At 38.5% G+C, this 24,570-nt stretch overlaps 2 protein-coding genes across 2 annotated transcripts; both read left to right on the plus strand.

The window, feature by feature from the left end:
• The first annotated feature begins 2,527 nt into the window (after positions 1-2,527).
• PRK (phosphoribulokinase) lies at positions 2,528-5,860 on the plus strand. The gene is made up of 5 exons (XM_086605390.1): positions 2,528-3,353; positions 4,574-4,658; positions 4,763-4,847; positions 4,942-5,186; positions 5,399-5,860. The coding sequence occupies exons 1-5, from the start codon at positions 2,797-2,799 to the stop codon at positions 5,648-5,650; spliced, it is 1,224 nt and encodes a 407-aa protein (XP_086461516.1). The 5' UTR covers positions 2,528-2,796; the 3' UTR covers positions 5,651-5,860.
• Positions 5,861-14,077: 8,217 nt separating this feature from the next.
• Positions 14,078-14,587, plus strand: LOC147525106 (uncharacterized). The gene has a single exon (XM_086578149.1). The coding sequence runs from the start codon at positions 14,078-14,080 to the stop codon at positions 14,585-14,587; it is 510 nt and encodes a 169-aa protein (XP_086434275.1).
• The last annotated feature ends 9,983 nt before the right edge of the window (positions 14,588-24,570 follow it).

Here is a 24,570-nt window from a genome sequence, read left to right on the forward strand (position 1 = left end):
GAAAAAGAAAGTGAAACTGACTTATCGCGTCGGTTTTTTTTTTATTTTGCTAGACTTTTCGGTATTTGCTGGACTTATCAGTATTTTCAGGAATAATTAACTTTTCATGGACGGTCCAGATTTGATCTTAAACTATTCACGTGGATGGTGGAGATTGGTTGATTATGTGCACAATTAATCCATGTTGGCAAACTCCTCAAATGGACACAGGGGTGTTTTGGTCAGTAGAAACTAATTCACTGATGGGAGACGTTAGTTGGGGGGTATCTCTCTCGATTTTCAAAATGGGGGTATCTCAAAAAAAAAACTTCTCAAACAAGGGGGTATCTCAAATTGACCATTTTAAAAAAAAAATTGGTGATATATCACGATATATCTACAAAATATCCACAATTGGGCAATATTTGTCGATATTTCATGATATCACGCAATATTTACAAATGGGCCCGTCAATGTATGCGTATCCAACTTTCAGAAGTTGATATATCCTCATATCCTGATATTTTATACTATGTTAGCACCTAACTTTATGAGCCATATGCGGGTCATAAGCAGTGCCGCCCTTGAGGACCGTCCACACAAGCAGCTGGTTGGGGCCCCCAAACTTTCAACCCAAAATAGGGCCCCTAGTCGACCAGTCCATCAAACTTGCCTAGATCCAACTATATCCCACTCAAAGCCCGTTTCAAGTCTACTATCCAACTCAAAGCCTGTTTCAAGTATACTCAATATTTTCAATACTTTTAGGCCCAAAATTGGTCCCTTTGCCACGCCAAGTCCCATTAACTCTCTAGTCTCTACTCTATGTCATATGTCTACATGTAATAAACCAGACCAATAACAATTTTGACATGCCATTTAGTTGTGATTATTTTTACAGTTATATTTATTTGTACTATACTCCAGCTTTCATGGTTGACTAAAAGTTACCAATAGTGTTTATGTTATACTTTCAAACCATAAATAAAGATTTTTTTTTACAAGTGCAAAAACGATAACTAGATCATTTTCTCCATCAAATTGAGATGTGTGTGTGTGTGTGTTTTTTCCTTTTTATTATATTACATAGGCCCCCATCTCGGAACTCGCCTAGGGCCCCTCGAAACTCAGGGCTGCCCCTGGTCATAAGAAATGTATCCAACCTTACAAACTCATTTTTCAATATAGTTTTGAACTTACCAAGCAAATAAGAAATTTGTAATTTGTAATGTTTCTAGAAACTTAACAATTTACTTGGATTGTGCCCCCACAAACTTATAACAACATTGTACGAGAAAAAGCTTGGGAATTGAAAACTAGTTTTAGATGTTGCATGCAATGAGTTGCCACTTAAAACAAAGGTTTAGGTTACAAGGTTACACGATGAATCTTGTACGTATGTCTTGGAAAATCTTCATAGAACTCATTAGCTTATCAAAAAACATTCTCTTGAAACTAGCAACAGTTTAGCTCAGGTCGAATATATATATAAGATTAATATATATATATATATATAGTCCTTCTCTAAAAAGTAGCTACTTAAGTTAATTTAAAAATTAGTACGTAAGTAAAACTGTACCTAGAAAATGAATTCAACCCTAATATTTTGTGGTTATGAAGCACTCATCATAAAGATTATCTTTACAAAATTTCAACGTATTTGGAAACCTCTAACATAGATAAAAATTGTTGTTATTTTTTAAAAAAAATTAATGGTCCAGAAATATCGAGTTTTTGCAATCATTTTTTGCCAATGTTAGAGGTTTCCAAATGAGTTGAAATTTTGTGGAGATGATCTTAATGTTAAGTATATCATATCTACAAAATATTAGGGTTGAATTCATTTTCTAGGTGAATTTTTACTTACGTATTTATTTTAAGTTAACTTATATATATATATATATATATATATATATATATATATATATATATATATATATATATATATATATTGTTTTTTGAGAATCGTGTCTTGTGTTTCATGTGAGTGCGCTTGTAAATGGATATGGAATTGAAATTTAGGGATATAAAAAATACCCATGGGGACGGGGATATAATCCATGGACGGGAGTTCTAAATGGAGATGGGCGGATATGGGGAATCCTCGACTCCTCCCACGCAGTTATAGGGCGGGCGCACGAGGGATTAGGTTCATTACCTATCCCCGCCCCGATTAAGTATTTAGTGTATGTAATATCCTATATTATGTATTAATATAATTGCTGCAAGCTTAATTCCAAGAGTAGTGGATCTGTTCTTTATGACGTGCATGAAGAACCAAAAGAGCAAATATAATTGGATGATGGAGGCCCATATCTGTTCATTCCACACCCTACCCTTTCTCATCTCCAACCCACCACCACCTTGCCTACATGTGGCATCTCAATATCCATATTGCATGAAATCACCACCAAGCTTTTCAACCAATCTTTGCTCATCACAAATATCACCCTATTTACTTCTTTTTTAGTGAATACAAACAATATGCTAACAAAATGACAACTTACTGGTACCACATTAAGTTAATTCCGACCATGTCCCTTATTTTACACCTTAAAATCCTCCCCTGTTCTCCTAAAGCAAGGGGTATAGTAACAAATCCATTCGAAAAAATACACATCAATCATCAAAAGAAACCTTTCTTTTGTTGTTTCTCTTTCCATCACTCAAAACTACTTCCACTTCTTCTCCTTCAAACTTCATATCCTTACATTTCCTTTGGAATCAGAGGAAAAGAGGCAACCACTGCATGTCTCCTCAGTAAACCAGCTAAACTTCTAAGACCCACTTAAGAAATCCTCTCAAAAGCCAGAAGACATGGCCATATGTACAGTATATACATCACACTCTCTCAACTCAACTTGTTCAATCCCCACACCAACAAAAACATACTTGGGTTTTAACCAAAAACAGGTTATCTTTTTTACAACTAGCAAGAAAAGCAATAGGAGAAGCAGCATATACTCTTCTGAGATCTCATGCTCAGCTGAAGCAAAGACAGTAGTAATTGGTTTGGCAGCAGATTCAGGATGTGGAAAGAGTACCTTCATGAGGAGGTTGACAAGTGTTTTTGGTGGTGCAGCAGAACCACCCAAGGGTGGTAACCCAGACTCCAACACCTTGATTAGTGATACAACCACTGTTATTTGTTTGGATGATTATCACTCACTGGATAGGACAGGAAGGAAGGTGAATGGTGTCACTGCTCTTGACCCAAAAGCCAACGATTTTGATCTCATGTATGAGCAGGTCAAGGCTATAAAGGATGGAACTCCTGTGCAGAAGCCAATTTATAACCATGTTAGTGGTCTCTTAGACCCTCCAGAGCTTATCAACCCTCCCAAGATCCTCGTCATCGAAGGACTGCACCCAATGTGAGTTTTTAGCTGGACACATGAAAACTCATTTTCTAATGTGTTTGTCCACGTTTGTATACATTTGCTTTTATCAACCATTTTTTTTTACTTTTGTTTCAAGTAATTCACTTTCCGTTTTCTACATACTATCTTATTCATCTGGTCAGTTTTTCAAGTACGTGTTAGACAAATTATGTTCACGCTTCTTGTTTACAGACTTGCGGTTTAGTTTACGTGATAAAAAAATTACAAATATAAATTTACCAAAAATGATTTGTGAAAAATCACCAATGTTAATTTTCATGTCACCAAAATGCATTTATATGTGTTCATCAGTGTTATACTAAACTCATTTTCCATTTTTTGGGTGAATAACTGAATTGAATGATGGAATAAGTTTTATTAATTAATTTATATATGGGGCCTATATGAACTCCACCTAAAGTGATTCCAAATTTACTTCACTACTAAATTGAATTTGAAGCTGATTTTTAGTGGAGATGTCATCCTCACAAAAAAATCAATTTATTTGAAGACGTACAATCTCATCAAAAATCGTGTAGAATGTTATAAAATTATCCAATGACCCATTTTTTTAAAATTTTATAATAACTTTTGACAAGGTTAAACACATTCAATCGAGTTAATTTTTTGTGGGAGTGTTCTCCATCATGTGATGTATATTTCTACAAAAAATTAGCCGTCAATTCATTTTATAAGTCCACTTTTAAGACTGGAATAACTTTAGAGTCCCTAGTTCATATAACCATTCCTTTTATCTATTTATGATTAAAGAATAGACAGGCGGGGTGTATCAAATCTTTTTATCCAGGTCTGCAGTCTGAAGTTATGCATTAAGTTCTGACCGCTGAACAGGTATGAAGAATTGAAGACCCTTGAAATAAGGAATTGGATATAAAGAGAATAGTTGTTATCTAATTATAGATTCTACAGGTATTAGTTAAATCAAGGCAGTAATTACATAGTGTATCCTTGTTTTGCTCTCTAACTGAGTGCACATATGTATGCATTAACAGAGTATTGCATATAATTGAATAGAGAAAAAGTTGAATACAAGCCGTATAGATTAATAGATATACACGTATATTTGGTTGCTCTCTAAATATTTGCTCATTAGTATGGCATTAAGTTCTTACTTTGTCCAAATTTAAAAATTTCAATATCTTTTCACAGTTGGGTCGGTCGTATAATCCACTGATGCTTTTCGTAAATCTTAGGTACGACGCTCGAGTAAGGGACCTTCTAGACTTCAGCATCTACTTAGACATCAGCAATGAGGTCAAATTTGCTTGGAAAATTCAGGTAAATTGGTTCCTATAGTTAATTTGGTTTATTTGTACAATTTTCCACTTGCCAAGACTGTTCTTCATTTCTTTGTCTGTCTGAACATGTTGCATGACCTGCAGAGGGACATGGCAGAAAGGGGACACAGTCTTGAAAGTATTAAAGCCAGTATAGAAGCTCGAAAGCCAGATTTTGATGCCTATATTGGTAAATCCATTTGATATTGTTAATGTATATCAGCTAAAAGAATCGAGTTGTATGTGCAGAGTACAATCCTCCATTTTGTGGTTCTGTAATGCAGATCCACAGAAGCAATATGCAGACGCAGTGATCGAAGTCCTACCAACGCAGCTCATTCCTGATGATAACGAGGGCAAGGTTTTGAGGGTCCGGTTAATAATGAAAGAAGGGGTGAAGTATTTCAATCCAGTCTACTTGTTCGACGAGGGTTCCACCATCGACTGGATTCCCTGTGGAAGGAAACTGACATGCTCATATCCTGGCATCAAATTCAGCTACGGCCCGGACTCTTATTATGGCAACGAGGTAGCATCTCATGCCTCTAGGGAATAGTTGTCATTTTATAAACAAAGTACTACGGAGTTACTTGAGATTAACCTCACGCGAAAGTTGCATTTCAGCATACAAAGACATAAGCCATTCAAGCGTGTCGTCATAACTTTGAGTAGCTTAGATTTGTATATATTGGTAGTATAGTACGTGTTCATTATTCATAACTTCATTCCCTCTCCTCTCAGGTTTCTGTGTTAGAGATGGATGGGCAGTTTGACAGACTAGATGAGCTTATCTATGTGGAAAGCCATCTGAGCAACATCTCGACCAAATTCTATGGCGAAGTTACACAGCAGATGCTAAAGCATGCAGATTTTCCCGGAAGTAGCAACGGGACAGGTCTCTTCCAAACCATAGTTGGGTTAAAGATAAGAGACCTCTTTGAGCAGTTGATTGCCGACAAAGCTGCAGCTCCATTACAAGCAACTAAAGCCTAATAAAGGCACGGCAAAACCAGTTCAATATTCCCTTTAGTTTTCCTCTATTAGCTACACCTTTTAGATTTCTCATCAGGTTGAGAGCACTCTATATGTGTTTTATGTTCTAATGCTTGTGAAATTTGTAATATAGAGTAGCAAACATAAATGAAATGCAGCCAAGAATATCGACACTGACCTTTTTGAGGTGCTGTTGGAACGTTAACTGTATTTATGCTTTGCTGTACTGTCTCGAACAACGCCTTTCGTCATTTAGGGACAATGTCATAACCACCACGAATGTCATCCACAAAGAGATGGTTGCGTTCTGTTTGTGTGACCAATTTTGGTCTGTGTCTATGTGCGTAATGGCATTCATGGATAGACGTAGAATACAGTGATCCAAGAAAACCGCACAACTCGATCATTCTACTACTGAATACCACGGAAAAAACAATATATGCTTCCCTCATTGTTAAACATCATCAAAGTGCTTCCTACCCCAAAACATGGAGGTTCGCAATTGCTAAAGACTCAGAATCTAAGATATGATAGAAGATCTGAACTTAGGCAGACGATGCATGTCAAAAATGGTAGTCTCCTTCGGGATACTTGACCGATCAGTCATTTTTCTTGCGCGTTGAAGAATAACAAATATATGAACTTAAAGAGTGAAGTTTCACTCCAGCCAGGAGCCAGCATTACTACCGAAAATTTAAGAATTTAAGTTTCCAAATTAATTTTCATCTTTCAATAACATGCACTAATGTTGTCTACATCATCTTTGGAAAATGGGAACAATATAGTTCCAAATGGGACCAATATAGTTTTAAGGGTTATTTTGACTTGCCCCCAATTTGAAAATTGAATTAGATTTGACCCCTCCAAGTTAAGAGAAATTAGACTTGTCCTCCTAGACTAACTCACCATCATAATCAACTGTCATTGACCGTCATCTCGTGGTCAAGTCAAAATAACCCTAGTTTTAATCACGACTATATTGCATGTCTCAACCATATACAAATATGGAATATCAAATGAAAAAGTTACCCTTATCTTTCGTCCTTGATCACTGAACTTGCATTCAGTGAACAATGCAACTGAAGCTGCCATGATATCGTGATAAACTAGATTAAGGGGTTGTTTGTTTTTTTTGAATTCAGCATTCAGAGCCTCTTAAACTTAAGTTTTAAGCATTCAGAGGTTCAAAACTTGTTTGTTTTTTTTAAGTAGTTTAAGCATTCGGGGTACTTTTTAGCATTCAAAGATTCAAAGACCAAAATTTCTTCGAATCTTTGAATTCTAATACTTGAAACAAGAAAGTCCCTTCTTGCCTTTTCTTAAGAACCCAATCTTAAGAACCCATCTACTTTCCTACCTTGACTTTTATGGCTTCAAAATTTGATGTTGGCGTCACGGGTTTTTTCATTTTTTTTGGTGAATGATATCCACTTTGTTAAAAATCGAATTACATATATATATTCTGAAAATAAACAAAATATGAAAATAAACCATTAAAATATATTTGTGAAAGCATATTTTAAATAAATTTATTTATCATTTATTTTTTTTCGATAATCCATCTCTTCTCCTCAAATATAATATATATTTTGTTTAACAAGAAATCAAGTTAGTGTTTAAAATAGATAGCATGAGTAAAATTGTCCGAATGATTTATATTCAGCCTTCAGAGCCAGGTTATTTTAACAGAAAACAAACATGTTTTTTTAGAATTCAAAGAATCGGCATTTAGCATTCGGAGGATGAGTCATTCAAATTCAAAGATTCAAAGATTCATAGGCTCGGAAAAACAAAAGTACGATCTTCGCGCTAAATAATTGCCTTGGGTAATCTTAGATCCACAAGAACAGAAAGTACGCATTTATGCCATACTTTCCACTCCAGTTAATACTAGCCACCTATAATTATGGTAGTAAAGTATACATAGCAAAGTTAGCATCCTGAGTTCATCAAAAACTCAAAACAGCTGGAAAGAACCTAAAAGCAGTTTTTCAATTACAAGTAGAGGCGGCATATTCCTTGACACTGTTTGATAAGCACCCAAAACTGTATTATAAAAACCTGTAGAGACATAACATTTCGGTCAATTTTGTGCTTAATAATCATGAAATAATCGCATCTTCGTGCGTTTTGCGGGTTAGACAACTAATGTAAAAATTATGATAAAGCCGGCATTTAAGCACGGAATAGGGAGTATACACATGCCTTCCGATCAAGCCCATGTGAAGCCCAACAAATTCGGACTAAAGCCCAAAGACTCAAATAGTACATAATCCAATCAGAAACGGGATTACATGCACAGAAGCATCAAACTTCCGAAGCTCATATCTCTTGAACCAGGACTCCGAATGCGACGAGTGAGCTGCTCCGACGATCAGTGCGATGAACTCTACAAATAGGCGGGAAGTTGTAAAAATGCCAAAAGACCGGACTGCCACTAGACACTGTACGTGGACCCACTAGGCGGGCCCATAAGATTTGATGAGTCATCATGCAAGTCAAGACAAAGGTGCAAATAATTGGTGCAATTTTGACACCTTGCATGAAGTTAATGAGTTAGTTGGATTTAGGTGATGATTATCTAAAAAAATGAAAGGTGTCAAATGGGAGTTAGTTGTGGATAAGTGAAAAATAAATGAGAGGAGAGTGTTTCACGTGGGAGAAGAGAAAAAGGCTCTCTTATGTAAAGGGGGGCTGATTTTGGGAGTGAAAAGCTTTTACTTCCTTGACTTTTACTTTTCATTTACATCCATGTCTTTAATTTTGTTTTTTTTAGTTCTTAGTTTTTGGAGAAAAGCTTGTAACTTGTTAATGGGGGAACTCTCTCTAGTTTTTAATAAACTCTTCTTCATTTAGGTAAACAGGTTGTAGTTTTCTTGTTTTATTCTCTTTCTTTTTCATTTCACATATCTTCTTGTAGTTTAATTCAATCCTAGGATCATGAGCTAAAACTCTCCCAAGGGGAGGGTTAATGATGCTCATGTGAGGATCATGCTACAAATTTAGGATTCCAAAATCACTACTTAAAAGACTTAGGTTCTATTTTTCATCCCGTCCCCAAAATGACGAGATTGACAATTATCGATCAATTGTTGTAAAGTAGAACTAGGAGTTGGAATGATATTTGAGAGATGAAATATCATTTCAATTCTACATGCTAGCATGATATGTTTAGAGATAGGTATATTATGTTAGGGATTTGAGATGGTAGTGACCTGTTTCTAAAAGACTTGTAGCTAGGCCTTGCATGAATAGGATTAATCCTTCCCTCTCTCTCTTTTCATTTAACTATAAACAAACTTACAAATTTTAGATAACTTGTGTAAAAAAAAATCTATCTATAAAATCCTTCTCACTTAGTTCTCCAAAGTGTAGATTCCAGTTATGATCATTTAAATTCTTGTCTTAGAAGTTGGAACGAAATCCCTACTCGAACTAGACTGACATTCTCAAAGAAAAAAAACAGTGAGTAAGGAATTATTGAGTTTTAGCACGTAGTAAGTCAACTTCTAAAAACATTGAAAAGTGCAAAGATCACTGTTGATGGGAGAAGAGTCTAAAACATTCATCAAACATTAAAGACAAGATTATTTAGGGAAATATCCCGAAAAAACAATCATAAACAAAATACAAATATAAACAAAGTTGTATGTCACCAAGACCTCCAAAAGGTATGCCAAACCTCATAAATTTCACCCAACGTTTAGAAATTCTGAACTAAAAATAGACTTAAGCCCTGTACCACATCAAATGTAGCTGCAACTATTTTTCCACTCCAAAATTATTAAAAGAGTCCGGATCTTCTCCAGTCGGGTGGAAAAAATCACGTTTTACACCTTACAAGATTTGGTTTACACATGTCCCATCATTTAACCCCCAAAATTAATGCAGGTAACGGAGTTAAGATTAAAAAAAAAAAAAAAAAGAAAAATTGCTACAAATTAGGAAAGAAAACACAACCCGTACTGTCTTACACAGACACAAAACTAATAATATGCCTTGAGATAGAACTATAATTGTAGCTAATCTATTATTACCCATTAGAGCTAGTCGCCAAAGCTGATAACAAAGGTTGGACTTTTACTTCAACTTAAAGATGGTTTGTTATCCTCATCATCTTCAAATAGTTGTGATGACGACGAACAACCATGACCATGATGAAGTTGAAGTTATATATGTTGGTTGTTTAAGAGAAGAGATACACCCAAGCAGGGGCGGACCCAGGACTTCAACTCTCTCCGGGCTAAAAGCCTAAAAGATGATAGTCATGCCATTGTGTAATCCTTCAAGCCCAAGTTCTAAAAGCATCTCTAGGTGGTGGTAGTTGCCTCCGAAATTTGACAAAACTTTTATCAAAATCTGACCAACTCTGGGTGGCCGCAAATTTCACCCAGCGTCATTGAATTGGTACGTGGCGACCGTGAAATGTCGTCCCAAATTGAAAAAAGTAAAAAAAAAAAAAATCCCACGTGACATTCCCAATCGCGCGAATGTCGTGCTAAATTGAAAAAGTTTAAAAAAAAAAAACCCCCCACGCGACATTTGGAATGGTGCGCGACATTACCATTGTAGCGCTGCATCCACATCCGAAATTGAAAATTTGCATCCAAGGATGCGGCTAAACAGGTGATACTACCAGATTTGCTTCCACCTAGAGTTGGTTTTTCGCAAAATTCCGAGTTTTGGAAGCAAATTTAGAAATGATACTACCACCTAGAGATGCTCTAAGTATGTGGGTAGACTTTTTTGCCTTCGGCAGTTGGGCTTTAGGTAGTTTAGGTAGTATAGTATTTTTTGTTTTGTAGCAAAAGGACCCCGAGCTGAAGCCTGGTCCAGCCCTCTCCTAGGTTCGCTCCTGCACCCAAGTGAATAAGATGAAGTGTTTCAAATCCTGCTTGACTCATTGTGCCCATGCCACTTTTTTACCATATGATCTTTTCACTAAATTATCATGGCTTTTGTAAACAATAACTTTGGCATTTGTTTCATTGTATGTTACCCCTTTCACCGAATTTTGGAGGTCGTTTCGATAGATCATTATGGCAGGCTTATGTTTCTGTTAATAAGATTTTTGCTGATAAAATACTTAAAGTGATTAACCCAGAAGGCGATTTCGTCTGGGTACATGATTATCATTTGATGGTATTGCCCACCTTTTTGAGAAAGAGGCCGATTTAATACAGTGAGGTTGGGGTTTCCCTTCATAGCCGATTTCCGTCTTTAGAATATATAAGACTTTTCCTGTAAGAGAAGAGCATATAAGGGGGTTTATTGAATTCGGATTTAGTTGGGTTCACATGTTTGATTATGCACGGAAATTCCTTTCAATGTAGTCGAATGCTCGGTATCGAAAAAGCGTTATATATATTGGTTTAGAGTATTACGGTTGCATGGTTCGTGTTCCAGCCCCCACAAATGTTGCCCAATATAAGCCCAACTATAAACAAGCCCACGCTCAGAGCCCATGCTCAGAGCCCAACTATAAACAAGCCCACGCTCAGAGCCCATGCTCAGAGCCCAACTATAAACAAGCCCACGCTCAGAGCCCATGCTCAGAGCTTAACTATAAACAAGCCCACGCTCAGAGCCCAACTATAAACAAGCCCACGCTCAGAGCCCATGCTCAGAGCTTATCTATGAAAAAAGTCCATGCTCAAAGCTTACATTCCACGAGCTGACAGTTCTCCAACTTCAATCCACGAACTGACAGTTCTCCCGCCAGTTCTCCAACTTCATCCCACGAAATGACGGTCTCCCCCGGTTCTCCAACTTCATTCCACGAAATGACATATGTCCCGCCATTCTCGACTTCATTCCACGAACCCGGACGGTTCTCTCCGCCAGATTCTCGACTTCAATCCACGAACTGACAGTTCTCCCGCCAGTTCTCCAACTTCATCCCACGAGCTGACAGTTCTCCCGCCAGTTCTCCAACTTCATCCCACGAGCTGATAGTTGTCCCGCCAGCTCTCTAACTTCATCCCATGATTGGACAATTCTCCCGCCAGTTCTCCAACTTCATCCCACGATTGGAATATTGGAGAACGAGGAAGTAACTATCACCAATGCTACCTATAAAATCCAACCTTCGTCATTTTTCCAGAACTACGCAATCGAGACTTGATCCCAAGCAATATCTTTGGGTACGTAGGCAACTTCAAAACCGAAGTCCAGTCTCATCTTTCCCCAATCACCATCACTTTCACCATCTCCAAAAAACATTACTTCCAACCCTCAACTGGTGTGTTTTGGCAAATCTTGCTGAAACATATTTGGCGCCGTCTGTGCTCCTACCCTCAACCACAAAACAAAAGTTACGTCAATGGTTTCTCGAAAAACAAACAACGGTGAAAGTATCCCTTTTACCGCACAAGTTCAGCATTCACCTTCTGCTGGGAATTCACTTTCCAAGTCCGATGGTCCTCGGCCATCTGCGACTGAGAGAGTGGGTATTCAGGTATCCGATCCATCAACTCAGGTAGACCGTTGTCTCCGACAATTGGAGAGCAAGAATAACAATCTGAAGAAACAGTTGGGTCAACTTCTTGAAGATGATTCAGGGTCAACGGCAAAAAGTGTTTGGGATCGTTTGAACGCTGAAGCATCACTATCAAAGACTCCGAGTACAAACTCCCGCACCAAGAGAAACCGTGCGAGTCGCTTACGAAAGGCTTCGTGCAAACAAAATGTGCAACGCCGAAAGCCTACACTTTCCAGTGTAATCGTAAGCGAATCCACAAACTCCTCTGCCGACCTTGATGCCGACCACCCTGTCAGGGATCACCAACTCACAAAAGATCTCATGATGAAAACCGGTTTTACCGATTTGAACTGTACTAAGGGAGATCGGCAAAATATTCATATAGGTCGGCAAGATAGACTACCCAACCAACGAAAAACCAAAGAAGTTTCTACCCCAAGCTATAGAAGGGGTAGGCAAGTCACTCGAAGTCCTCGTCGCGAACAGCGATATCGCCCGATCTCGACAAATGGGACTATTCACCAAGCGGTTCCAGTTCACAACAAATTAAAGCTCAAGTTGTAGTCCCAATCCAAGAGCTCATTGTCGGCCAAAGTATGTTGACAATGGTAGCCATGGAGATGGAGACTCACTTGCATCAGGTCAAGAAAATGGTTGTGACAGTCCAGCACTCCGTCCGTATTCTCCCGATGTTCACCATAGGAGACGAAGGAACCAAACTCCTCTACTGGCTCGGTCACCTTCACCTACATGGACGGGTCGACGAGAACTCACTCCACCTCCTCTGAAGAAATCTTGGCCAAAACGTCCCCGGTTGGTTCGGTGGACCATCGTCAAGAGAATGTTCCATTTTCTGAGCGCGTCTACCGAAAATGATCTTGAAGGTCATTAATGATAAGGAGTCACGAAAAAAAAAATCTGAAATCTTGCTATCGAGTGGTATCGATTCTCCTTCTCTCTCCGAATCCAAACAACTGTTCATCACAAGGACTTCAAGCAGCCAGAATTCGAAAAGTATGATGAGATTGATGGAGATCCTTTGATGCATCTTGTTAATTACAGAAACAAGATGATCTTATGGACTTTCGACGATGCTCTTCTTTGCAAGTTATTCCCGTCCACACTCATTGGAATTGAGTCGATGAGATGGTTTAACATGCTTCCAGAAAGATCCATCCACAATTTTACTGATCTGGCTTACAAGTTTGCCGAGCATTTTCGTCACAACTGGAAAGAACCGAAACATATTGATTCTCTATTCAGTATTAAACAACAAAAAGACTAAAAGCTCAGTAAGTTTGTTGCGAGATTTCGGAAAGCGGCTGTTGAAATCCCAGATGCATCTGATATTCTTGTCATTTATGCCTTCAAGGAAGGCATTAATTATGATAGGGACGACATTTACAACTCTATTGTAAAAGATGTCCCAACAACTAGTTATGAACTTTTCTCTCGAACTCAACAGTTTATTCGAGTTGAAGATGATGCATCGGCACGAGTTCACAGAGATAGGGATCAAATAAACGAAGCCGAGGAGAAGAGTAAAAACCGAAGTTTCAACAAACAACCGATCAAAAATCCAAGAGTGATGGTAGGCCACAACAATGGAACGGCAAAGAACAAAAAGAAACTTCCAGAGTTAAAGCTTACCGCCCTCAACGAAAGTACGCAAGTTTATCTATGAGAAGATTAAGGAAAGAATATCTTATCTCCACCTTTTCCTCTCTCCAAGATACCAAGGCTACACGTGATAAATCCTTGTGGTGCAAATTTCCGCGATGATTTTGGTCATGAAAACCGAACAATGCCGATCTCTAAGGGTAGAATCCAAGGTTTGGTCGAGAAGGGGTATGCTTCAGGATTATGTCTTTGGGTAAAACTAAAACAAGCTTTAGTCGTTACCGCACAATGATGTAATCAAAGTCGGTCATGCCAGAGTTGATTCAATGTCTAACACCCAGCGCAAGAATTTCAATCACTCCAAGATCACTGATCTCAGCCACCACTATGTTTATAGTGGATATGATTTTCTCCACGGAATGGGTACTGAAACTTATGAGGAAGGACCTCTCATTGATCCGACAATGACGATAGGAGTGCACCATCCTCATTATGATGCCGTTGTAATACAAGCTTTTGTTGGAATTCACCGTGTGCAGAAAATCATGATCGATACAGGTAGTTCGGCAAGTGTGATCTACAAGCGTTGTTACAAAGGACTCAACCTCCCCGATAAAATGATAGTTCCCGATCCAAATCCTATCATTGGCTTCAATGGGACAGCAGCAACATCAGTTGGTAGATGCTCTCTTCCGGTGACATTAATGAACAAGGAAGTTACAATTGATTTTCTTCTCTTGGATTGTAACTCCTCCTACAATGTCATTCTGGGAAGAGATTGGATTCACTCAATGGGAGCTGCCGTTTCTACTTTCCATCAGGCTATCAAGTTCTAGTGTGATGGTAAGGTATGCAAAGTTCGAAGTGATCAGATAGCGACTTTGAAGTGCCATGAGTCCGTACTCAAGATTATAAAGATTCGAAGTCAAGGGTAACACCATCCTAAATGTCGATGGGAAAAGTAGCAATTACAGAATTCCATTAGCGGGTAAACGCTATGGAGCAAAGATTTAGGTGGCCCCGACCATCGATAGACTCCTCGAAGTCTGGTCGGCAACAAAGAAGAAGAAACCACTTTTATTTCTGCGGAAATTTCCAAGAAAGAACAGGATAATCTCATTGAGCTTTTGAAGAAAAATTGCACAGTGTTTGCGTGGACGGTCGAACAAATGCCTGGGATTGATCCTTCACTTGCATGTCACAGGCTGGATATCGACAAAACACAAAAGCCAGTGCGTCAGAAGCCTCGCCGAATGGCTCCCGATCGAAAGCTCAAAGTGAAAGAAGAGATCGACAAACTTCTAAGTGTTAATTTTATTAGGCCTGTACTATATCCGAAATGGATATCAAATGTAGTAGCAGTCCCTAAGAAAAATGGGAAACTTAGAATCTGTGTTGATTTTACTGATGTCAATAAAAAATGTCCTGTTCACCAGTATCCTTTGCCTCGTATTTCTGAAATGGTTGATGCCACTTCAAGGTTTAAACGAATTTCTTTTATGGATGCCTCAATGGGATTTTATCAAATTGCATTAGCTGAAGATGAACAAGAACTTACAACTTTCATAACAGACCAAGGCTTATTTTGCTATAAGGTAATGCCTTTTGGTCTAAAAATGCACCGCAACATATCGAAAATTCATTAATACATCATTTTCAGACTTCTTAGGCAAGTTTATGGAAGCTTATATTGACGATATGGTCATCAAGTCGCATGAAGAGTCATCACACCTTCATCACTTGCAAAAATATTTTGATCGGTCGATACATATTGAATGCATCTAAATCCATCAAAATCGCATTTGGATTAGCATCGGAAAATTTCTTGGATATCTTATGACCAAACGAGGCATTGAAGCTAACCCGATCAAATCCGTGCAATTACTGAAATGCCCTCGCCAAAACCAAGAAGCAAATCCAAAGAACTTCACGGGTAGGATAGCGGCTTTGGGTAGATTTATCTCAAAATATTCGGATCGGCTCCACCCCTTTTTCCAAGCCATTAAGGGATCCCCAAAATGGACGGATGAGTGTGATGTAGCTTTTTCGAGAAAATGAAAGAATACCTAAATACAGTAATTCTTGCTAGTCCGACCACCGGGACAAACAATTGGCATCTATTTGGCGAAGATCGAAAATAGGCGTGAGTGCCGCCTTATTCATTGATGATGAAAATGAACAACCAATTTTCTTCATAAGTAAGACCCTTACGACTCGAAACAAGGTATTCACAGATTGAGAAAATAGCTCTCTCACTTGTCCATAGTGCCGCGAAGATTGAAGCCTTATTTTCAAGGACGATTATCATCAATCTCTACATCAATACCCCTTGAGAAAAGTTCTTCGAAATGCTGATTCGAGCCGATTAGCAGAATGGGAAACATATTTGAGTGCCTACGAAATTATCTACAAAGCCCGATCATCTGAGAAAGGCCACGCAATGGCATCACTTATGGCCGATTTTCCTGTCGATGACATACCGACCATGGAAGAGCAGTTTGACGAACCTCCTCCTAATCCACAACAAGGATCGGCCGATCCATCCACAAGTGCCGACCCTACTTTATGGACTATACACACGGACGGTTCCAAGAACAAATCAGGTTCAGGCCTTGGTTGTGTTTTGATCCGACCTGATGGCGAAAAATTGAAAAATCTCTTAAGCCTCATTTTTGCACATCAAACAATGAAGCTGAATATGAAGCGGTTCTTTATGCAATGCGAACGGCACTTGACCTGGGGGCGACAAAAATCGAGTTATTCACTGACTCAAAGCTTGTTGCGAATCAATTTGGCGGATCTTTTGTTGCTCGAAATGATAGGATGGCTGCATATGTCCAAAAAATGCATGAGCTATCCATTCATTTCAAATCCATTGCTGTTCACCAGCGCTCTCGCAATGATAATCGTCATGCCGATGCCTTAGCCTATCTCTCTGCCGCAGTTGATGTTAACAATGAAAGAAAAATCTATATTGATTTCCAACCTTTTCCAAGCATAACTGTCATAGAAGAACATGTTCAAAACTTATATATTGCTCATCTATGCTATTTCCAGACGACATCTCGGAAATTCGAATTCGAGCAAGTGAATGCCGTAACAACAAGGAAAAGAAAGAGAGAAGAGCTAGCTCAATCGGCCGGCACAAGTTCAGAATCTCACTCAGAGGAAGCAGCTCAAGAAGATTTAGCCGACCATCAAGGTTTGGCCGATCATCGTGTTGAGAGTGATTCTCCACCCACACATGATGCCGACCAAATAAATGTTGATATGGAAGATGAGTCCCACGAAGCAGATAATTCTCCAGAAGTACCACATTTGGATCTCCAATCTATCGACGGTGACACTTCACCAGATGATTGGAGACCTATTTATTTAGAATTTCTGCAACATGGAACTCTACCTGAGGATTAAATTAAAGTCGCGTCGCTTTCCTACAAAATTAAGAGAGATGCCTGGAAATTTGTCATAATTCCAAATTCTAAAGGAAATCTCCTACTTTATAGGAAAGCAAATAATTTCAGTCCTCTTTTCAGATGTCTTTCCAAAGATCAAGGTCATCTAGTTCTTGAAGAGATACACTCCGGACTTTGTGGAAACCATTCTGGGGGACGTAGTTTTGCACATAAAGCCATGACTCAAGGATACTGGTGGCCTAGCATGCAAAGACACTCAACAGAATTTGCCCAAAAATGCATGCCATGTCAAAAACATGCAAATATGGGCAAACTTCCAGCAACGGAACTCCACCCAATTCTAAGCCCTTGGCCTTTTGCGAAATGGGGCTTGGATATTGTGGGACCCCTACCAAAGGCTCCTGGAAGTGTACGATTTTTATTGGTTGCGATTGATTATTTCACTAAATGGGTAGAAGCTCAACCGCTTGTCAACATCTCAGCAACAGATGTACGGCGTTTCTTATGGAAAGACATCGTTTGTCGCTTTGGAATTCCATCTAACATCGTCTCTGACAACGGTAAACAATTCAATGCGGAAGAAATTCACAAATTTTGCGCTTCACTAAAAATTCAGCATAATTTCTCCGCTCCATATTATCCACAAGCAAATGGACAAGCAGAAGCAACCAATAAGACGATTCTCTCGACTTTGAAGAAGAAGCTTAATGAAGCAAAAGGAAATTGGGTTAAAGAGTTGCCAGCCGATTAGCTTTGGGCTTATCGCACCACTCCAAAGCATTCTACCAATCTTTCCCCTTTCAATCTAGCTTATGGCATGGATGCTGTCCTCCAGACAGAATTAATTGCACCAACTACAAGGACAGAAGCAGTACAAACTGGTAACAATGATGCTGCTCTAACTTTGGTGGCAGACTCAATTGATAAAACTCGAGAAGAAGCTTTACAATGTCTAATAAAATATCAGGCAGCCATGAAACGCAAATATGATAAAAAGCTTTGCCTCAAGAGTTTTGAACCAGAAGATTGGGTACTTAGCCACAAACGAAGCTCATTGAATCACGGGAAGGCTGTCGAGAATTGGGAAGGACCGTTCATTATTGATAGACCAAAAGATCCAAAGGGTCTTATTTCCTTCATCGAATCACCGAGAAAAATTTGCCAAGCCATGGAATGCTTTTCATTTGAAAAGTTTTACCGTTGAATGTTTGTTTTCATTCATTGTAATCATTTTATAATTCAATAAAATTGATCCATCTTTCGTTTTACTAGAGATCAAATATCCCAAATTATGTTATCATTACACTATGGGGCCCAGTTATCCCAAAATTTCATTATGTTATCATTACACTTTGGGGGCGGCGACTCCCCAAATTTCATTATGTTATCATTACACTATGGGGGCGGCCCCCAAATTTCATTATGTTATCATTACACTTTGGGGGCGGCGACTCCCCAAATTTCATTATGTTATCATTACACTTTGGGGGCGGCGACTCCCCAAATTTCATTATGTTATCATTACACTTTGGGGGCGGCGACTCCCCAAATTTCATTATGTTATCATTACACTATGGGGGCGGCGACTCCCCAAATTTCATTATGTTATCATTACACTATGGGGGCGGCGACCCCCCAAATTTTATTATGTTATCATTATACTACGGGAGCGGCGATTCCCCAAATTTCATTATGTTATCATTAAACTATGGGGGCGGCGACACCCCAAATTTAATTACGTTATCATTACACTATGGGGGCGGCGACACCCCAAATTTCATTACGTTATCATTACACTATGGGGGCGGCGACACCCCAAATTTAATTACGTTATCATTACACTATGGGGGCGGCGACACCCCAAATTTCATTACGTTATCATTACACTATGGGGGCGGCGACACTCCAAATTTCATTACGTTATCATTACACTATGGGGGCAGCGACACCCCAAATTTCATTACGTCATTATTATATTATGGGGGCGGCGACACCCAATTACGTTATCCTTAATACTTATATCTATTTTGCCGACCTACCTCAAAACCAGATTACACAACTAATATATATTTTGACCGACCTATTCTGATTACCAATCTAATAAAAAATATATAAAAACCAAATATCATGAATACAGTGGAAAAAAGAAATATAATCGAGAAAGAAAAAACCGTAACCTAACCTCACATCATCATAACAATAAAAAATAAATACTTCTTCACTCAAGAAGTTGCGGCATAATGCTATCCTCCACTGGAACTGGAACACCTAATAGATCCGACGGAGATACATCTTCCAACTTCCTATAACACATAGTATAATAATAATCGGCAAATTTTTTGCAATTTTTCCCGCTTCTCAGAATCTCTTGATTTCCAAAGTCCAACACTTGTCGATGCTTCACGCAACACCGCCCCAGATTTCTTAATTTCAACTGCATGCTTCTCAATTATATCAACCTTCTCTTCACACCATACTCTAAAATTTTCCACCCTCTCATGACATTCATCTAACTCCTTCTTCAAAAATGCATTCTCTTCCAATAGTACCTTGTAGTCTCCTCTAATCCCCTCAGCCTTGCAAACTTGTTTTGACAATTCCAATTTCTCACATTTTAAAATTGCAACTTCATCACTCAAAACCTTACGCTCCTTGAGAACAACAATTTCTTGATTACGTTTTACGACACTTCAAATTTCATGATATTCATTTTCATCTCATAGTCGTGCAAAACTACTTCATTTCTCAAAATTAGTCCTCTCAAATGTTCATTCTCACGAAGATGAGCTCTCTCTCTTTCCAAATATTTCTCAATCTCAAGATATTCACTGATTTTAATCTTATAATTTTCTTTTTGCTTCTAAGATTTCTTTGGCACAATCCCCAAGCTTCGGCCTAATAGAAAAAAAAATGTGTGTTAAAAAAAAAAAAAAAAACACACACTAAAAAAATTACCTCCGCAAGCTTTGAATTCAACATATTAACGGTTTTTCAAAAATCTACACTTCGTTGATAATCCAAACACAATAACTCGGATCTGAAATATTAGACAAAAGGTTTTAAAATAATAATATATAATAATCAGTAAATACTATTTAAATAGCTATTCAACATCTAACCTTCAATTGCCAAGGCTTGCGATGCGGAGTGATGAGCATAGGTGTTGTAGAACAACCGCCATCCCCGGGGCGCAACGAAGAAGGTATAGTTGATCCAACAATGATGTCGGCACTAACAAAAGTAGACACTTCGGTTGACACACCTGCATCGGTGTCAGCAGAAGTCGGCAATCCAGCATTTGTACCAACAATCGTTGACACTTCTGTTAACATACTTGCATCGGTATTAACAACAGAAGTCGGCAATCCAGCACTAGTGTAAACAACAGTTGATACTAAACTCGACACACCAGCAATGGTGCCATCGGCAGAAGTTGCTACACCAGCATTGGTGCCAACAACAGGTGTTGGAACTCCAATACTACTTCCACCAAAAGAAGTTGGTAGTCCAAAATTGATTTTGACAACGTGAAACCCATTGTATCTCCACCATCGTCAACTTTTTTCCATCTACATTACCAAAAGAACCATTAAACAATAAATAACTTAATATTATTCAAAATCACGAAACAAGATCAACACTAACATCAAGTCCGGATATCTTTGTTAGTCATCGCTTCCCCAATCATCATCATCATCATCATCAATATCAAGCACATCGGTAGTTTTATGTAATGCGAAGACAAAACCTTTGACAATGAAACATCATTCCAAAACATATTATAGGCATTACATATATGATATTTTAAAAGAAATATTATATACGTACCAGTTCTCGACTATCAATCTCTTCCTCAATTTTACTTGAGTTATCCCCAGTTTTCTTTTCCTTCTTTTTTGGACGTACATTTCTTTTCTTCTTTCTAATATTTTCTTGTCCACTATCCTCAGAGTCATCTCCTTCTACTTCTTCGTCATCTTCACTGCTATCATCCACAATAATATTCTTTCTCTTCTTTGAGCCACAGTAAGGTGCTAATTCCCTAGGCTCATTCAGCAGTTTAGTTTCTAAATCATGATAATAATCTACTATATCGTCTGGAAACGAAAGATCATAGACATCTGCATTATGGCTAAACAAACTAACAAATTTCTTTTTTATCATCTCGCTGCTAAACACTGATTTATTTGGAAACTTCAGAAAATCCCCTATATATATAAAAAAAAAAAAACAAAAAACAAGATAATCAAAATGTGATGCTAACTATTTAAAATTATAATTATATAATATTGAGTTAACAGCTTACCTGATATATTGTTAGGATAATCAATATTTTCGAACCTCCAGTTGCCTTTGATCTTAAAACCATACAATTTCGCATTTTTGTAGTTCGAAGGCATCCCATAAAACCGATAATTCTGGTTATGATGGTTATGATATCCCAATGCATAACTTTTTGAAGAGGCCTTGTTTTGCCAGCAGAGGGCTTCAATAACTCAAACAAAAGGTCGGACGACATACTATTTTGATAAACCTTACAAATTTTAAGCACGTGCAAATATAGCCCAATTGCGGAGATAATTGTAAGGGATGTACTCTCCATCGAGCTAATAACTCGGAAACTGATTTCCGAAATGGAACACTACAACCAAGCCAAAAATGTGAAAACAATAAAATTATCTCATCCTTTTCACATTTTTGGTCGATATCGCTACCAACATACTCAATTGAAACATCATCTCCGATATCATACATTGCTCTCAAACTATCAGCATCAATTCCCTTCGCCACCCTATTCATATTAAAATCTCCCTTATCACCCCATCTCCTCTTCAAGTTATAATTCTTCTCCATTATCAAATATTTTCAATACTGTCAAAAAAAATAGAATAGTATCGATTAATCCTTCTCTTTCTTTGATAATAAGATCTAAACACTTGTTTATTGTCCTCACGATCACTACATAGATACAAATCCAAATATACATTTCCTCATTAAAAAAAAAAAAAAAGTGTGAACGGTTAATAAAACATACCTTCTTGCCAAAATAAAACAAGAACACGAAGGAGATAATTTGAACTTTTATTCTTCTCTTCTCAATTCTAGCTATCTCTATCTTTTTTAAGTCCGATAATTATTCTACTCCCACGAGTTCTCCTTTTATAGATATTCTAACTCCAGAGCCGTATACCAATAGGACTAGATTTTCAACACCGACCCAACAATCACTTTCCTAATTAAACCTTAAGCTTCCTTTTTATTAGGTTATCTTCAAGAGACCTTGTTATATATGAAGTGTGAATTCAAATTTGGAAATTAATTGCAGCATCTTCAACCGACCTTGTTATATTAGTTTATCTTCAACATAGCTCACTTACTAAAAGTTTGAATTTGGCGGATCGAAACATGCCGATCAATTCAGTGAAAAATTCAATTACCAGATGCAATACACGTCCTCGTTTCTTCTCCCGCTGACGAATCATCACTTGTTCGAGTAGCCGATCTAATAATGCCGCTCGCATTGTCGCATTGCCGCTGGTGCTGATCCATAGAAAAGCCGCTGAAGAACTTTGATTGCCGCTGCTATTTTTTTTTCGAATTGCCCTTTGCCTTTACCAAAGGTAATTCTGCTTGTTGGTGGCACCACGAAGTTAATGTAAGCACCATGTGTGAACTTGGTTCTGGTGGTGTCTCTGGTAACAATGACCACAAGAACTCTGGGGAAAGTTAGATCTCAAATTGTTTGATGGAAAAGCGCCACACTGTTTTCATTGGTTTTGAGAGGTGTGTGTTACTAAGGAAGCCAACGGTTTATAGGGGCCATTAATGGGATTCTAGTATTGAATGCCGCTGTATGCCGCTGGCTCAAGTAAACTTGATTTGCCGCTGCTCAACAACCAAACTGCCCAGTCAATACTGAAGCAGAATTACAAAGATGATATCACAAGGAAGGAGGTCATCCCAACTTGCACTTAAGGTGCTCAATAAGACCATGGGCAAAGACTAGTCTCACCCGTGTTTGATTCATGAGGAGATGGTGTTGGCTCTTTTGATTGAGTCCGATCGACCCTCACCGAGGATGTTGTCGAAACAATCGTGGATAAAACATTTAATGACCATTCAAAAGGTGATGGAAGGACAAATGTGCATCAAATGGTCGCGACGTTTAATTATCATCGCTGACAATTAATGGTCAGTGGTAGTATATGGTAGGAATGACGGTTGTAGAAATGAAGAGCCTCGCCTCACAAAGACTCGGAGGACTGGAGGAGGACATCAAAGTTGATAGTGTTGGGCTGCAACCGTGATCGATGGAACAAGAAGCGAAAAGTTTAAGGACTTGTTGGTAAACGAACACGGTGTGGCGCCATGCAATCCTTTGAAAAGTTTAAGGTGCAAGTTTTGAGTAATGGAAAATCATTGGATAAGGCGTATCTTGTGAATGAATCGCGCAATAGGATTCTCTGGAATCTTATTTTCCATGATTGTTATAGAGACAAGTCTGAAAGTGGAATCTAGAAGCGTGTTTGGACTTTTTAATGTTTGAATTGGTGGGCTTGTCTTGTTTTTAGCTCACCGTCTCTCATGGTGGAATATGAAATGAGCCACGAAACAAATTTTAAGGCTTGTTAGAAAACGAGTCGTTCTGAACATCTTGAAGCTTCGACCCGGTAGCGGCTTGAAGACTAATCTTACCTTTGTTTAAGTAACTTGGCACTTGAACTTCGACTTCGGGCACCGTCGTTTTGGACTTGCTCGGCGTTGTCCTTATTGCAATCTAATAGTTTCAAGAACTGTTGAAATCAAGACAAACAGGACTTTACTTCACCCCTTGCAGCTTATGAAATTTGTTCTCACTGGTCATCTCTTGTTGAACAGTTTGAATTGCTCGAGTTTAGATTACCGCGGAAGTTTGAATTGCTCGAGTTTAGATTGCCGCAGAAGTTTGAATTACCGCTGGACTTGATCATGAATTGCCGCTCGAGTTTAGATTGCCGCAGGAAGTCCGATTATTACGGACTTGATCATACCAGCACTAATGCACCGGATCCCATCATTTTTTACCAATTTACTAACCTACCAAGTACCATAAATATTAATACTTCTTTGCCACACAGGCCTTGCCCATGTAACAAAGAGAGGGCGATGTTCCGGCCCCCACAAATGTGGCCCAATATAAGCTCAACTATAAACAAGCCCAGGCCCACATGCTCGAGCCCAACTATAAACAAGCCCAACTATAAACAAGCCACGCCAAAGCCCATGCTCGAACTATAAACAAGCTTCCACGCCATCTTGCCAGAGCCCAATAAACAAGCCCACTTTCCAGAGCCCATGCTTAACTATAAACAAGCCCGCCACGCCAACTATAAACAAGCCAGCTTTCCATGCCCATGCTCGAG

The sequence above is a fragment of the Coptis chinensis genome, chromosome 1 (assembly GCF_015680905.1).
Source record: "Coptis chinensis isolate HL-2020 chromosome 1, ASM1568090v1, whole genome shotgun sequence".
Taxonomy (NCBI): domain Eukaryota; kingdom Viridiplantae; phylum Streptophyta; class Magnoliopsida; order Ranunculales; family Ranunculaceae; genus Coptis; species Coptis chinensis.